Genomic DNA, 18,242 nt, shown 5'->3' on the forward strand with positions numbered 1-18,242 from the left:
AGCATTTTCTTTCTTTAGCCTTCTTATGATGCAAGAGATTCAGTCTCAAGAAAAGGCATCAGAAATTCTCCATAAACCACATCAGGAATAACTAAACATCTGATGAAAGTGAGTCTTGAGTGCTCTTGAATCCATCCTGCATTCCTTTGCCCCATCTTCCCATAGGACTGGGCAGTTCAGTATATGTTCAAACCATTTCAGAGGAGCTGAAAGCAAATGAAGACTTTTTTTTGGCACAGATTCTCCCTCCCCAGTGATTTCTCAGAGAGTGCTTTTCACTGTTTTCTACTGAGAAAATTCTACTAAAGCTGAGAAATTGGACTTCAGAGCCTTTAAACTTTACTACTAGCTCAAGAGTCGTAACTTCTCTCACCTTTCCCCTTACTCCTCTCCAAACTCTTTCCTTCCCTGTACCACAGTGAAGCAAAGAAAATAATATCCAAGCACAACACTTAAAATATATTTTTTAGTAATTTTTCTTCTAGCTACTCAAGACGTCTGAGCTCTTGGGACTTATTTGTTGAGGTTATAATAAGGTTTTTACAATAGCTAACAAGCTGATTACAATTTTGACATGGGAACATTCAATTCCATGCTAGTAGCCTGGAGAGATGTGCCTAAATTTTCAGACATGCTCTGTTGATAAACAACTTTTTTTTTTTTTTAATGTCTTCAAGCAAATCAGTTTAGAACTGGGATTTGGCTGAGAAGAAACTCTTCAGGGTGGGAAATAGTCATGATTCAGAATTCTTCCTGACTTGCCCTTCTTTTTCACCATTATTCATGGATGAAAAAGAATCCAAACAAATTTTTCCTATTGCATTTTGGAATTAAACGGGGGGGCCATGTGCCAGCTGCTTCTCACAGCAGGGTGTCCTGCTCCAAGGATCCATACAGCTGGGGCACTCCTTAACATGGTCCAATACACAAGTCTCATGCCCCATATTTCTGGCAATTTGGGATGCCTGCCATCAACACACAGCCCCAAAAGATTTGCCTGCACGGCCAGCCCCTGTTGGCAAAGGCAGGTTCCTGGCCAGGCACAGGATAAACCTGAATCTTATTTAAAAATCCTTTGCCAAAAGATTGACGTAAACATTCCCCACCATCGATCTGAAACAGGCCCAAGCTGCTGCCAAAGCTTGCCCAGTTCGTCCAGGTCTAAAAACAAGCCTGCTGTGGGAATCAAAGGTGGCCAGAAAAGATACTACCCACTTCATTCCTGATGCACCATTTGTTACAGAAACCATAACTCCACAGCTCTGAAGCTCAGAAAGACCCTTTGATCTACATTGGAGATAAATTGATTTTTAAAACTTGCCTTCAGATTGTCAGCAAAAAACAGGCCACAGATCTTAAGGGCCTGCACTGCAACATAATGATGGTCTTAATGAGGTTCTAAACTGGACAAATAAAGTACTGCAGGGTTGCAATTTTTTACTCAAAACATGCAAATTTTTAATTTCACATTCCCAGAGTATCACTATTTTTTATTTTTTTTTAAAGGAAAGGTCCTCCTTTGGAACTGTGCTTATCTTTCTGAATTTTATCTGACCATCTCACAAGACCAAAGAACTCTCCTCTTCCTTCTGCATCTAATGTGCAGAGAAGAGCAAGTGCCTTCGGAAGAGGCAGCAGAAGAGGTTGTCCTGGCTCCACATCACATCCAGGTTCAAACACTGGGGGAAAAAAAACCAACGGTCCTTGAGTGGAAAGTGCTGCAGAAGGAATTGCAGGGAGCATTTTAACTCTTTATTACACCCAGTGTTGAAATATTTGCCATGATTACAGTTACACATCTCGTGACTCTTACAATGTGGAGTTTGTTGGAACATTTCTTTCCCCAAAAGCCTTTCCTGTTCCCATGATTAGGTACACAAATAACATTCACAGTGTAAAGTCTGTTTTCAGTTCCTTGTAGCTCTCAAAAAATTCCCCTTAGGGGCTGACATGTTCTACTCTTGATCCCAGACCAGAGGCAAGTTTTTTCCTCCACCTCCAAGCAACCAGGTTGGAAACATGCATTTGGTTACCCTTCAGCAGTGGGATAGTGAGAAGAAACATGGTTCAGTGGTGTAAGACTCTTCCTTTCACGAGAGTAATGGATGGCCTCAGGGAACAGAAGGAAAGGGGAAGCACAGGGTGGCAGAGTAGAGAAAACAAAACATGAGATGCAAGTACTACACAGAGAGACTGAGGGAATAGCAAGGCTGATCCAGTTGTAATCAACTAAATAACTGCCTAGGCAATATAAAACTACTGTATAGAATTGGACCTTACAGCTCCAAAGGAAATAAAAAAATAAATAGATTTCTGGGCTTAGTTGGATCCAGGCTGCAAGAGCCAGCTCTTTTAGATAATGCTTTATTGGGAAGCAGTCAAAGAGATCTTTGTGTATGTATCCATATAAAATTTGGTATCTCTGATCTCTATCATAATGTTACCAAAAAAGAAGTGTGACTAAGAAAGCTTGAATGCTACTTCAGTATGGCTATCCAGCCCTCTCAGCCTCAAGTCTCTTAGGGTTATTTTCTTTTCACAGGTCGTCTTTTATTTCATGCCCATAATACGTGGCTATTTTAAGGGGCTATAGAGAGGTGCTGAATGCTGATAAGGCAAATCCTGTATCCCTTAATCCACTGCTAAATCATTCTGCCAGCCTCCAAGTGTACCAGACAGATGGAGTGCACTAGGAAACTGCCCACAGGCTGGTTACTTCAACCCAGCTCATCTTTAATCCAGAAAGGTTTTGTTCTGGTATTTTAATCATTGATTGACTGGGAACTCTCTTCCATGCTGGGTTAGGTAAAATATCCATGTCAGAGGTACTGGGGAATTTGTGAGGCTGTAGATCATACAAGTGGTGTGAGACAGGATGCGTCTCGAGGGAACCAAGGAAGCCATGAGGAATGCAAAAAGTCACAGGGTTAAAGCCACATTAAGACAGCTGTTATGTTAATGAGAGTTCTGCTTTTCTTCTAGCTGTGGGTCATTGATTTAGAAAAACATGAACAAGGTCTTTTTCATTTTATCATATTTTTCCACTGAAGCTAACATAGACCAAAACATCATCTCCAAGATCCCATTCGTCTTGCTAACAACACTTGTGAAGCAAGTTATCTTTGTTATCTTTGTGGGCAAATGATTCCTGGGGCTTGATTTGGTCTTACCTGGCCCAAGTCTATCTATGGAGCTGTTTTGCAAGCATTTCACTTAGTAAACATGTTAAGAAAAGAGTCATGCACAACTGAGTTTGCCTTCCAGACAAATTCATCCACACATCTGATTTTCTCCCACAGTCATAATAAACACTTACAAGAAATGTGGCGTGAAGTCTTCTGCAAAAACATTTAGCAGGTAAAAAGTATGAGCCTTTCAAGACAGACACTCAATAATACAGCCATGCTGCAATAGGTGTGATTGTCTTAAAAAGTCAGAGAGGTGTTTTGTATTGCTTATTTCAGTTTACACAGTCTGAATGCCTCAGGCTGAGTTTCAAAGGTCAAACTATAATAAGAGTTTCACCAAAGAAACCAAATTCACCTGTATCCTTGGTCAGACCAATAGTCACCACTCATTTCTCTTCCTTTGTTAGGTCACAGGCTCCAACATTTTGCTTGTCACCCAACCACACATTGGCTTAGTAACATTTGCAACTCAGACTGATTTAAAAAGGGAATACTTTTCCCAGCAATTTGTAGATGTCAAGTGGTGAAAGAGCAGCAAAAGATTCTGCCTGCAGTATTAAATTTTTCACAGCATGTGTTTCCTTGATATCAAACAGGAGATGTCCTAATCAAAACTTGAACTCTGAGGTGCAGTTTATTCCAGGATAATTTGGCAGCTATTTTCATAGGTTTAGACTGTTAAAAATCCAGGCTCCTGCTTTTTTTAAAAAATGTAAATCAACTCCATGTTACTGCTCTGGTAGATTAGCTTGTTTTAGATAACCCAGATATACATGAGGCTGTGAAGACTTAGAAGTTACTTGAGCACTTATTTTCTTTTGAATTAAACTGAGAGTGGGGACAAAAAGGATATTATGCCAAGTCAACTTCAAAAATCTAACCTAAAAGTGAACTGTAGATACTGCACCAGCCACCTTCCTCACGTGCATGGCTCTGTAGACATATTTTCCTTTAAAAAATGTTTTTCTCTCCTTTTTTATGCCTGACAACAACAAATGACTAAACAATCAGTTAAGTAACTATAAACTGGCCCAACAGCTGAGCTGTTACATGCAGAGCGCTGTCAAGTGCATAAAGCACACAAATGGGGATATCAGACCTTCTTCTTCTTCAAAGATTCTGTACTATATTCATGGTAAGTATGGAACGACACAAAAGTTTTTACAAAGCAGTTCTCTTAAACAGTTGTAAAACCAATGTCCATGTACAGATGTAAAAACTCTACAGCTGTAAACAATGTTCTTTCACATTTTCCTTCTACTCCAGAGCAGGATCATGTAGGAATATAAAAGGACTCACATGCTAACAAAAAAGAAAACTCATTTCATTAGGCAGCTTGTATTTTACATACCTGGACGCGAGCCTCTGTGAGCTTGGCTCTCTGTGCAAGTTCTTCCCTGGTGTAAATGTCAGGGTAGTGTGTCCTCTCAAAAGCTCTTTCCAGCTCTTCCAGTTGTTCTGCTGTGAAGGTTGTCCTGCTGCGACGCTGCTTTCTTTTTAAAGGCAAATCTGGTTCAGAATCAATGTCAGAGCCTTCATCAGATTGAGGTGCTGATGCTCAAAAAAGAAAAAAAAAGGCGAAATTAGCTTTAGTTAAGGAGAAAAAATGGCAAAATATTGAATCAATCAATGACATCCTTTTATATGGAGGCTGTCTTGGACCAAAGGCCCCTCACAAACCCTGAGTGAGAACTTGAGAAAAGTCAGCAAGAAACAAATCACATACAGCATGGCTACAACCCAGGAAGGGGCTACCAACTCTTGCAATCAGCAGTTTATAGAGAAACCAATATGGAAACTCTTTCTGGACTTCACAGACAATCAGATAGTGAGGTCACAGACAGGGCCAGACAGATCCCAGCAGCACTGCTTGTTTCCCCTGGCCACCAAGTGAGCTCCAGCCACAGCTGAACCCAGAGCTATAACTGTGAAGGCAGCAGAACCTCTTCCAGTACCCAACCCCACTCACTTTCTCCAGTAAACAGTAATGAACCAAAAAAGTAGACTTTCAAAGCCAATCTTCACTTGCACCAGCTGCTGTCCAGGCAACCAGCATTCCTTCTTGCCTGAGTCTTCAAGGGAAACCACCTAAAGAGGGCAGACATTCCCCAGCGATGCTGAAAGTGCTTGTTCAATGGGAATACAAGCATTGCTGCTACTTCTTCAACAATGCCAAAGAAATTATTGATATAGACATTGATTTAGTATAATCCTTTTAATGTCATTTATTTGGAAGCAAATGGTTTCTCAAGCTCCAGCTAAAACCCCCCACCAGGTTCATTTCTAGCTATCTTACATTTCCAATTTCACTCAAGCTGTTTGAGCTAATAAATACAGCTAATCTGTTTACTTAGAGCATGAGAAACACAAAGTGCTTTTTCAGACAATTCAGTTGAAATGTTTATTAATTTCTGCACACCAAAAAAAAACCCAAAACAATTACTGCTAGAACAGTGACTCTTTTGTGAAAGGTGTCTTCATTTTCCAGACAGCATCAATATCTTGGACCCAGCAAACACAGACATAAGGAAAAACTCCTGTAGATCTCAGCATCAATATACTGAACAAACATCAGCTCCAAGAGTCTCTTTTTTCCAGTGAAGGTTTGTCCCAGGATTGGACTAAGAGATTCTCATTCTTGAGAATGTTGTTCTCTACAACCAAGGAAAATCAGCAAAAACATCCTATCCTAAACAGTTCAAGTTCAGTCCTTATTAAACAGGCAATCTAGAGTATCCCAAAATTAACATTATACATTGTCTGAATTAGTGACAAATCCCAAACCTTCTCAGTTATGGTCCCAAGTGACACCTGCCTTCCTCAGCAACTGCCAAGTTACAGCCCAGCCGGATGGCTCCACACTGTCATCCAGGAGCAAAAAGAAATATAGGATATTTTAAATATAGTTCCCCAATGGCACTCTCAGATACAAATCACCCACCTTAAGCAGAACAGCTCTTACTGCCCAGCTGGGCTGGAGGAGAGCACATCAGCCCCACTACCAGGGTCACACTGGCTACCACTGCAGTCTGCCCTTACCTGGTGTGGTGAGGTCTGAAACAGAGCTCAGAAATGTCCCTTTTGGAGACAACTTCTCTGACAAAAGCTGCCTTTAATTGTGTACAATGAGTTAAAAGAAAAGGAAGTTGTCAGGAAGATGTCAGTAACACTTTCAATGCTCTTACAGACTCCACATGTATGAGTACAACCTCTTCACACATCTATGTATATGACTATAAAAAGCCAGCTTAAACTGTTCAATTTAAAGGGGATATTTACTGCTAAATTCCTGAAGTGAACTCCCTCATCAACTGAGCGGGAAGTATCAGGAGACATATCATTATCTTTTTAAAATTTTTTACAAAGACTTAACAAAATCTTGACATGTTTCCCTATGCTCTCATTCCTTTCTGCAAAAGAATGTAAAACTAAAACCCTGACTACATTTCATTTTCACTTTATATTTCATTAAGCAGTATATAAAAGGCAAAAAGGTAAACCAATAAACAAAACCAGCTATAGCATCTAAGAGTCTGGAACAATATGTGTAATCAAGGGCAAGAATTTAAAGAGGAAGTAATAAAATTAAAGTAGGGAGAAAATGTATATCACATGCAACTACTTTCATATCTATCTGCTTTCATTGGCATTACCTTTTGCAGGCCAGGCTGCTATGTGCAGCTTTATTGAAAACATTGGCTTCTTTTGTCTTATTTGCCCTGTGATATCAAAGTCAGACAAATGCAATCTCAAAGGATAGCTGCATGTCAGTACTACAAACTGTACTGTTCTTATTTCTTACAAAGTATTCTTAAATATCACTATCATCAAGGAAGCCTTTATTCTTATTTTTTCTTATTAAAATACCATTATTAGACTTTTGTATAGGTGAGAAGGGTCAGAGTACTGGCTTAACACAAAAAATTGGATACACCTCAGCCTTTAGACAAGCAATATATATATAATATATGTTCAACAGTTACAGTGCATTGCCCTCTCTCTAAGCAGTATCTTACTAAGAGTTCTACTGACTTCCATAATATAGAAAGATATTATTCAGCACTGGCAAAGTTGGTGAGATTTTAGCTGGGTTATTTCTATATCCATCACCTCCACAGACACAAAATATGCATATCACTAATGTTCACATGTGTCCTACTGATCCTAATTTTCCAACCCCTCAAGTCATAAATAGAAGGAGATTCATTGCCAAGGAAGATTGCCTGGCTGAGCTCCTCAGGATCACTGGAACCCCTCTTATTATACAGCTCAAAATTGGAGAGACAGCCAACAGCACTACCAGTTGCTGAGTCACAAAGAGTAATTAAAAAAGGAATTACAGAATTAAAGAGAAATTATTTGTCCCTTAACTGCTCATGACCTATCTGGTGGCCTAAGGAAATGCTGCATGCCGATTATCACCACAAATGCACAACCCCACTGCCCAATGTCACAGGCATTCGGTCACCTGGAGTTCTGCAACCATCCCTTTTCCAAACACTGTAAATAGACACATGGGGCAAAAACCGAACAACAAAATGACACACAAGAGGTCATTCTGTGGGCTGTTCTTACTCCCAGCAAGACATTTCATTTGAATAATTAAATAACAATAACATGACAACCATTTAAAGCCCATGCATTAGGGCTGCAACAGAGCGCACCTGACAGAGGCAGGCAGAGGGGTTATCATGGAGAGGTTATCATCCTGTGACCTGGAGAAGCAGATACTTTCTCACAGCTCTTCACACCCTGTAACATTTTTTAATAGCATATTACACACTCTCTTCTACCCAGTGTAACAGCCAGAATGAATTCTGTCTAGCCGTGGATCTCACTAACATAAGGCAAATGAAAGAAAAATTAAAAATAGCAAAGGCCAGAGAGGGGTTTGGTAGCAGTTTATTAGCTAGCTACCCTCCACACATCCATCTTCTCAGTTCTTTATTTAAGCAAGATTAATTTCACAGTCTCCCCCCCACTGCAGCTCTGCAGTTCCCTGGGGTGTCCATTGTGCTGGCCCTGGGGCTCCCCGGGGTGTTCACTGTGCCATTCCTGGGGCTCCCTGGGGTGTTCACTGTGCCATTCCTAGGGCTCCCTGGGGTGTTCTCTCTGCCAGCCCTGGGGCTCCCTGGGGTATTGTCTCTGCCAGCCCTGGGGCTCCCTGGGGTGTTCACTGTGCCATTCCTGGGGATCCCTGGGGTGTTCACTCTGCCAGCCCTGGGGCTCCCTGGGGTGTTCTCTCCGCCATGCCTGGGGCTCCCTGGGGTGTTTTCTCTGCCATTCCTGGGGCTCCCTGGGGTGCTCTCTCTGTCAGCCCTGGGGCTCCCTGGGGTGTTCTCTCTGCCATCCTGGGGTTCCCCGGGTGTTCACTCTGCCATCCTGGGGCTCACCGTGGCTCTGGGGCTGCCGGCGCCCGTCTGATCCCCGCAGCCATCCAGGCCGAGGCGAGTGACCTCCTCGTGTTTGCTCGGGTGCAGGCAAGGGGAGTGCAGCGGGGCCGCCTCCCCCACACAAACCCACAGCAAATGACAAATGACACTTTCTCTTTGTGATCTTTGGGATTTTTGTTGACTTATTTGGAGGCTTTTGTTGGGTCCTAAGAAATGGCCTGTGGCTGAGGCCTATTGGGCCGATTTCCACGCTCCATCTGTGGTATCCATCAGCGGGGCCTTTGCCCGCATTCAGGGCTCTGACACCTGCCTGGCAGGATGCGGGAGGCACAAAGGCGGCTGCCGTGGAGGCGGGGGCGGTGGGCCGGGGGGCTGGGGAGGGCAGCCGGGTGAAGGGGATGCACAGCAGGGGTTAATCCAGCTCCCCCTCCCCAAACCTCCGCACCTGGAGGCGTCCCTCCAACACTGCCTCCTCCACCAGAGGTGAGGGGCTCGAACAGCCCTTCATCACACTGAGGGGAATTAAGGAGGAAAGGGATGGAGAGAGGCAGAACTGCCCCAGTATGGGGGAGTCAGAGGCACCCGAGGTGCTCCCCAAACACACGTCTGGTGCTGGCTCCCCACCATGGCCAGGAGCAGCAGTAGGTGGCCAGTAGGGCATTCCTGCCTGCATCCTTGTTTGTGTTGGGGTAGGCTTTCAGCAGCTGGCTTTTAACAGTCGACAAGATAGAAACGCACCAAGCATCCTTTTCTTCCTCAAAATAAAGTCCACAGGAAGACAAAACGGCATCCTTATTTCGTGCTAACAACCCCACTCTCTCCTTCCCCTCTCAGCAGCCCTGTTTAGGGGCAGGCTCTTATATCCATACAAAATATAATGAAGACTCTAGAGCACCTCTCTCCCTCCCAGCACATCAGCCCTTCATTTTTCTGTGTTTGCCTGGGGAAACATGACGCCAGGCTCCCCCCTCTCCTCCTCCTCCTCCCAAAACCTCACTGTCACAGCAAGGAGCCATTAAAAAGAAAATACGCCCTGCCAGGTCTGTGCTAATCAAACCAGGACAAATAAACTCTGACACTCAACAACTCCCCGAGTGCCTGCAGCCCGGGGAGGAGACTACAGATTAGTTATGAATATGGCAGGCAGCAGGGGATGAGCTCAGGGGTCCCGAGTCACCCCACAGCCACCTGTGAGCTCTTTAGACACAACTGAAGCTGTGTTTATCTAAGATAAAGCATGCTTCAAGGAACAGAAGAGCACCCCGAAAGTTTAGGTTCTCCCCGCAAAGCACTTTTAGACAAGGTTACTGATACTCAGAGCTGCAATTTAACCCAATTCAATATTCATTTTCTGTGCTTCTACATCCATGGGGTAAGAGGAGAGAAGGGAGATTTGGACACCCTAAGTTTCTCCCTACTAAATCACAGCCCAAAACTTGTTATCAACTAGACTCCTTTTCTTTGAGAAGAAAAACAAAATCAGATTTCAAGAAACAAAGAATGAAACAAAACGCCACAAAAGATTTCTCAGATGGGTTTATGATAAAACATGCTAATGTTGCTACATGTTTCTTTTTTCCAATTAAAAGTGAAAATTTAGGAATCAGCAAATATATAAAGAAATTCTCTAGCTTGCTAGAAAGCAGCAGAGTACCCGATACAATGTGAAATACCCACAAGTAGTAGAATTGCTTTTAACCAGTTCTACTGTCATTTTGACTATGATATATCAAAGAAGGAGAAATGAAACCGAAAAGAAAGCCTCTGTTCTAGACAGGAATATCGCTCATCTAACAGGGATTAAGTCACACTTCAATTACTCCTTTGAAAACCGCTGCTATTTGTAAAGGGCATACTTACAAAAAAAATTGTAAATGACTTTAACTCCACAGACACTTTAAAAAAAGTCTGCATTAAGAGAATGAGAGAAATGTTGAGAAAATATGTTGCTACTTAAGTAAACTCGTTAATAAGAGCAATTAATCCGTTGCTGGTATTGGAAAAGAGCAAGCCCATATCCTGTGAGCTCTAAGCTGAAAAGTCAGCGCAGAAAGGAAACAACCACCCCAGCAGTGATAAAAGTGATCTTCTTGAGAAAAATGGATGGTATTTTTATTTTGTTTGGGCTGATTCACATGGAGAAATGTGCTTTGTACGGCAAAGTGAAAAGGAAAACAGTAGCTGCAGTAAAAGGAAAAGGCCAACAGTGACTTTTATTTACAATTACCAAGAGACAGGCTATTATTGACCATATGTGCCACAATCGCCCTCCTTATCATGGGTTGGCCATCATGTCCACTGGGAGCTGTTAATGAACTGGGTAATTGAGCTGCTGACATGTGTTACCAAAACAAAACAATAGGAAGAAGAGACAAATGAACATTTTATTTGCCAATCAGAGTAGGTTCCGCTTTTCAGAGAACTGTGCCTAAGTAAGTGGCTGAATACATAAAACAGTGCATTGAAGGCAAGCAGATGCATGCACAATAATGGTTAACTGACAGCCTATGGCCCATCTGTGCTTAACATTTTGTTAAAGAAATTACTTGACTTGCTAAAGAGACAAATCATACAGCTGCCCCAAGTGCTGCATTATAAGAGATAAATCATTAGCTAAACTGTTTCATGCTTAAAATGACAATGCATATTAACAGTTATGCAGGGACATTTTGTCAGCACAGCTTGATGCAGTTATAAGTGACAAAAAATGTGACAGCTCATAGCTATTCAATGATTTCAACTTAGAAGAGAATGACAACACTGTGAAAACAATTTCACCGGATAAACAATAGACAATTCACAGGCTCTTCTTTTTTAAAAATATACTAAATTTTTTTTTGCAATGATGAAATAATATGGAAAAGAAAAAAATGCACAGTGTCTAACTGTTCTGCACCATTAATCTGCTAGCATGTACTTCATTCAAAATCACAGAGCATCAAAAAGGAACACATTCCATTTTAAATATCAAAGACTGCATCGCCAGCACTAAGAATAAATGGCTAATTCTCAACTGTGCATGAAAGGATAAAGAATTTCTAGAGTGAAAGGAAGGGAAAAGGAAACTGCAAATACAACTACAAAAATCTCTTCTTATTCCCCCACCTCCTTTGCCAAAAAGAGATTTGCTTTGTTGATACAAGTAACGCTAAAGTACTTACCAGCTTTGCATGTGGGTCTGATCCCAACTTTCACTGCTGTAAATTTGCGCTGGGGGATTACTATTATTATTACTGTTATTGTCATTATTATAATTATTCTAATTATCATTATTGACATTATTATTATTAGTTCTTATTGCTTACATTGAAAACTAAATATACGGGAACTGCAGTTAGCACTTAGATCCTGTGTCCAGGGACTACACATATGTATCAAAAAAAAAAAAAAAAAAAGCCAAATAAATACTGTGATTTGGTAAAAGTCGTGTTGCCTGTGGGAGGTTTCCCCGTCGTTTCAGAAGTTGGTATTTATATAACGGTTAGCTCAGGTTTAATGACTAAATAAAATTTAAGTTGCTACAGTTTTCCCCACGAAGCCAAGACTTCCTCGCTGACTGTGCGGAGCTTACATTCACTAGCCTCAAAAGCCTGTTCTGCTGTTTCTACCGGTACACGAGCAGAGCTGGATCCAGGCAAGCTTTGCCCCTTGCTCAGTCTGTGTGTGCCTCCTTTCCCAGCGGCCGCAGGCAGAGCGCAGCGAGCGGGAGCCGGCGCTGCGGGGACCCGGGCGCGCTCCGAGCGCTCGGCCGGACCGTGCCCGGCCCCCCGAGCGCAGCCCGGCAGCCCCAGCGGCTCGGCAAAAGCACACAGCTCGTTGTTTCTCTCCGGGAGCTCACGAGTGCCCACGTCTGGGGGTTTCTCCAGCCCTTCCCACAGGGAGCATCCCTGGTAAGGCTGAGAGCACGAGTACTGTATTTAACATGTTGTCTGTTCACTTAGGAATACTAGGACGTTTCAAGGAAAAACTTCCAGAGGATTAAAGAACTTTGCCTCCTAAATTTAAAACAAAAAGAAAACAAATTCGGGCAACTAAATACACAAATCCAAATGAGGTTTTCTCCCAAGAAACTTTAGGAATTCAGGTGATATTTTATATAAGACAGGGAGACTTAAAGGAAAGTGAGGTCTCTCTTGCAAAAATCCCAGAATATATTAAGAAAGGATTGCTGTCATGTCTTCAAGCCAGTATCAGCTGATGGAAGAGCTGATTGATAACCAATTAAGACTGAACACATTGAGTATCCTGGGAGATGGAATTTGTCAGCTGAGAAATTAAATAAAGCAAATGAAGGAGTCTCTGGATAAATGATGAGACTGTATTAGTGAGTTAAAGTGCTGCAAATAATTGAGTTGTCAGCAATCTCTCAATTGTCTAAGGCAATGTGGATTTTCCAGAAGAAAAAAAACCTATAAATTATATTTGCCTCAATCCTTTGCAACAACACCATGCAAACAGAACTCCTAAAGTTATATGAGTTGATCAAACTACTGAGCACACCAAGATAGAAAAGGCTTACAAGTATTTTCCAACATCAGCTCTGTATTTCTTCACTGATTCCACTTGTAGTAGTGCTAAAATATTTTTGAAGAAAACAAACTGTACAGATGGCTAAAGTAAAAAAAATTAGAATGTTTTAATAAACTTCCTATTTGTCTCAACTAGTTCTAGCACCTGAATTAATAACATTCTTTATTCCAAAAAAAACACTAGTAGAGCAAGCTGTTATAGGTAGCTTCATCTCCATGTCATGATTACAGTTCTCAAAGTCTCAGTGGGAAATCAAGTTTATCATCTTTTCTTAAACCACAGCTGCAGCCAGACCACCCCTCAAGCCACTTTTACCCACTACAGAGGTACACTGAGTATTATGACCATCTCTATTTATCATTTTCAGGACTAGGAATGGCCAAAATATTTCCAAACTTTTTTTTTTTCCTTAAATAGAATGTTGATTTTTGTCACTGAATACAACTCCATTTCCTCTAGAAATTACTTAACTCTGCAGGAGACTTTTGTGAAAGAAAACTAAAAGTACTGACTTTTTTTCCCCTCTGCTTTTCAGATTTCAGTCAATAAAAATAACTTATCTTTTTCATCGTATATTTTTCCTATGATTGATTTCTGAAGACACTACCTACTCCTGCCAAATACTTTTCCAGCCAAAGCTGTAAGTAACTCTAGGTCACTTCCATCACAACTACATAAGAATTGGGGTGCTGACCTCAAAATCCATCATCTTCTGTCATGAAACCTGGTCCTACTGGGTATTGAGCCCTCCAGTCCCACTGGTCAAAGACAGCCCCTGCCTTTATGGTTGTTGCAGCGTTTGGGATAAAAGGACCCTACAACGGGATAGCAGCAGGGTGCTCAGTACCTCTTTGTGTTACTTCCTGTGGGGTTTCTCATTCCAGCCCCTACCTTGGGTGCCAGAACTGGGGGGGGTGCAGGACTCTGAGCCCAAGACTCCCTGGAGCACACAATGCTCTTTCATTCATCACAGTGCCTGTGATGCTGTTACAGTAATTACCTTGAGTCCATCCAAGAACTGGTCACCTGCAGATGGTCCTTGTTCCTCACCCTGTGAGGTTTGCACACACATCAGCTCCTGGCATCATCCTTTAATTACATTTCCCAACCTCACAAAAGCTATTGGAGCTCACAGATGTCACCTGACCAGAGCACTGCCATAATACAGACACTAAACAAACACGAGAAAATAAAGCGCACACACAGTGCTCTGTGGACATGGACCCTGGTTTGCTAATAATGAAGCAAGGTATACAGCTATCTATCTATTCCAAAGAAGCAGGGGGAGCTTCATTTCCAAAGAAAACTCACAATTTTTCAGTCCAATAAAAAAAAAAAAAAAAAACATAAAAAGCCCTCCACCAGCTGACCTCAGAGCAGTCAATGAAAGGGAGTGATGGGCTGTGCTGGGCTGCAGCCAGCCCCACAGCACCTTTATAGCATGGAAAATGTGCCTGCTGGGAGCCACTGTGGATCTAGTCTCTACACCACAGACATATGTAATTCCCTTACATTTGCTCTCATTTACTGCTTGTTGACAGATGCTGATAAATGTTCTTGAAAACCTGCAGGAAAGATGGTTGCTGGTGAATGCCTAATGGCAGAGATGTCAAAAATTATTTGACTAAATATACACATACTTTATATCACCAGCTTTGAAACCTCTACATATATTAACCAATTTATAACTGTCTCTCTGAATTATTAGCAATCCCAAAAACTGAAAAAGTAACTCTGCACCAAATTTAGTGCAATAAAGACACTGGCTTCACTTAACTATTCACCATACACATACAGCAGAAGTGGCAGGATGCCTGTTGATGAGTCCTGTAGGCTTTGCTTGGACACTAACATTACAAAACGTATTTTCACTCATTTCACTTTTTTCCACTACTACAGTGTCCCTACAACGTAAGCATCCAGAATTTCAATTACTTACAATGATGTGATTGTCCAAACAGAGTATTTAATTGATAGATAAGGTACAAAACACATACAACTCATTTGTTCCTTGCCATTCCCAAAGAAAGAGATTCTGAAGAATCTAGCTCTACATTCCCAGTACTAAATGCAAGTCACGTTGTGTCAGTGGTCTTTGGATCCACCCTCGAGACTGAGATGTAGCCCTCACCCACTCTCAGGCATCAGGAATGCCCACACTCAGAAAACACAAGGTTTTTACTTCAGTTCCTTTTACCCAAACAGGGAACCCAATGAAAGTTCCTGTGGGTTTTTTTGGAGCATGAAGAAGAGCTCACTTTTTGATGATCTCCCACAGACTGAAAAGCAATGGTTTCATTAAAACTGATGGCTTTACCCTCCAGAAATAGGGCAAATTCTCAAAGATAACAGTGAAAGTGGCCCCAAATCAGATTTGCAATATTTAAAATTAGGGGGGGAAATCGCCAAAATACAAGCAGAAGAATCCAGAAAAGCTAAAATGCTCAGTTTCTTAGCTACAGTCTTTCATCTCTGTAAAATCAGCTATCTTAAATTGTTAGGCTGTAGGGTTAATTGATAGCATCTATTTAAAGGTTCTCTCTGTTTCCCCAGAGGTCCTCAACATTTCAGTGGGAAGCAGAAGATCTGGGAGAAGCTTTGTGTCAGCTGTAAAAATTATGGCTCCTGCTTCATCTTGCCTTTCAGTGCCCTGGCACCACTCAACAGAGTTCTTTTATTTGCTTCCACTTTTACTCAGCTAAGAGCACCACAGCCTGCAAGCACTCTTATGTGCACTGCTGGCTACCCAGGAACATCACAAATGAGAGTCCTAATAGCTTCATCACAAAACACGCAACAAGAGAGCTTTCTTAGGTGGGAATAAAAGTAGTCCTCCTTGTTTCTAATTTCTCCTGAAAACATCATATTATAGCACATTCAAAACCAAGAGGGCTTCTCAAAAGCAGACTCTGCAGAGTGCTTGGCATTTTCCTGCCACCATATGAAAACATAACAGGTCCTAAAATGGAAGCTTGAGTATCTCATCTTGTAAATCCAGACTGAAAGAGAAATACCTCCATGATGAATATTGGAAAAACACCAACCACTAACATACAGCCTGCCTTCCCCTGCCTATGCAAACAAGCAGCACATATTTTGCTGGGCTTTTCTAGGAAGCTTAGAAGAGACAAGCATTCAAACCCAACTGAATTTCAGCAAAAATCATGCTCTTTCTTTTTATTTGACAGCAAATTTTTAAAATGCTAATTTTTTCCTTCAATTCATACCCTATGGATTGTGAGATGTGATTCTCTGCCTGCTTTAGGTCAAACCCTGCTGAGAGCCACATCAAAGTGGTTAATACAGATTAGGAAGTCAAAACTTGGCCTGCAAGCCAGCCGGACAGAGCCCGACAGAGGGGCCTGACAGATGCCCCAGATGCATCCAGGGGGAGGCTGCCAGAGTGAACTCTGCACAATAGCAGAGAGACAGAAAAGAATAAAAGCTGCACACTGCCAGCCAGCCTCCTGTGTCCGCAAAGGAAAACCGGCATCAACGGAGAAACCAGCTCTTGGCAGCTTTTCTAAGTGGCTTCCTTTTTATTGTTAGACAAGCAGGACAGGGAGATCCAGGGTCCCAGGTTAAATCCTGCCCAAGAGGATCACAAAGCACAGAAACAAATGCAAGAGGGGTACCCCGTGAGGGTGGTGGACTTTTTGCCTTCGTCTACCAGGTAATGAGTGTTCTTCTGTGCCTGGTATCATATATATGTGCCTTTGGGCTGGCAGCAGAAGCCTAGAACATTTGTTGTCTCAATAGACATCAAATGAGACAGGAATTCTAGAGGGGCTTTGCTACTGTGACAGCTTGCCATCATCTGTGGCAGTTTCTAGGTACCAGTGAGCTGAAACCACTGCTCATCATAGAGCTCAACAACCTCCATCTCTGCTTAAAAGTCTAAACATGTCTGTGCACCTTCATGTGCTTACATCATTAGGTCCTTTTCACAGAGAAATCCCAAGATCTGTGTTGGTACAGCTCCCAGCACAGTGGCAGTCCATGAGCAGGGCTCCTGCTTACCATAGAAATACAAATAACAAGTGGCTGAGTGACAGATGGCCTGGAAACGTTCCTGATGTTTTCAGTGACAATTACCTATTCAGACACTCCAATCAGACTTTCCAAAGCACAGTCTAAGGGCAGTTGCAAACAATATTTTACAAACAAACTTTGACCCAGGCTGCGTTCTGATGAACATCCACTTAATTCTAACATACATGATCACATATAAATGGATTAGCTGATATGTGCAGTGGATAATTTCACAGTTAATGCTCAGATTGGGATCTTCAAAGAAGAGCCTGCATCTGTCATTAAAATTAAATAACAGTCATGCTGTTCTGCTTAGGTACTAGAATTTGTATTGCCAAAATCCTTGCACTTTTTGAAAGTCACCTTCAACTAATTTATTTTGCAAAATTCAAGCATCCAGAGTTTTGGGTTTTTTTCCAAACTGACTGCTCAGGAAAAGAGTTTGCAAAAAGTGTTTCAATCCAAACAAAATCTCATCCAAGCCTCCATGCTTTGTTTTGCATTTTTAATCCCATATCATTTGGAATTATTCCTATACTGTTCTATATAAGACATGAAACCACTAGAAGTGCCATTAAGATTTTTTTCATTGGTATCTAACCCAAGAAACCTAATTACAACCAGGATCTCTGTAAGGAAGGGTCTAGACCATCTTCTGTCCCACTTGCAGCAAGTGAGACATCATTGCCTGCCTCTGAACAGTAACACATTTAACTAGAAAGACAAATATCAAGCATCTTTGCCTCCAGGAATGTTATTGCATTGGAGACTTCCATTTTCATTATAATCTGGGACCATCAAGGTTCAGTAGGAGGTTTGTGATCTTTCTAAGCAAACCTGGACTTCGTTTTGAATAAAAAATGGGCCTATTTATGGTTTTGCATCAAAGTCCTGTGAAATGTCTGGTTTTGTATGGATTCAATTAGAGACAAGCCTAAGGCACAAAAAGTTCAGATCCTGATCAGGATCCAGACCCACCCAAAGCTGAGGGACATTTAGACTGAGTGACTTGGTTCTTGTCCATCTCCAATTCCAGCACGAAAACCAGGTGGGACTTACTTTCAGCAAACCCCTGGTGCTCCCCAGATTTTTGCAGCTT

General features: G+C 41.9%; 1 protein-coding gene across 4 annotated transcripts in view; it reads right to left on the minus strand.

The window, feature by feature from the left end:
* The window catches only part of PAX3 (paired box 3), a 74,744-nt gene that overhangs the window by 20,250 nt on the left and 36,252 nt on the right, over window positions 1-18,242 (minus strand). For 2 of the 4 annotated variants that reach the window (XM_038146327.1, XM_038146326.1), the window contains exon 5: window positions 4,540-4,739. In XM_038146327.1, coding sequence (XP_038002255.1) covers window positions 4,540-4,739 — 200 coding nt within the window. Of the gene's footprint in view, window positions 1-4,539; window positions 4,746-18,242 lie in introns of all 4 variants that reach the window. The other 2 variants (XM_038146325.1, XM_038146324.1) reach the window with 1 other exon arrangement.

The sequence above is a fragment of the Motacilla alba genome, chromosome 9 (assembly GCF_015832195.1).
Source record: "Motacilla alba alba isolate MOTALB_02 chromosome 9, Motacilla_alba_V1.0_pri, whole genome shotgun sequence".
Classification (NCBI taxonomy): domain Eukaryota; kingdom Metazoa; phylum Chordata; class Aves; order Passeriformes; family Motacillidae; genus Motacilla; species Motacilla alba.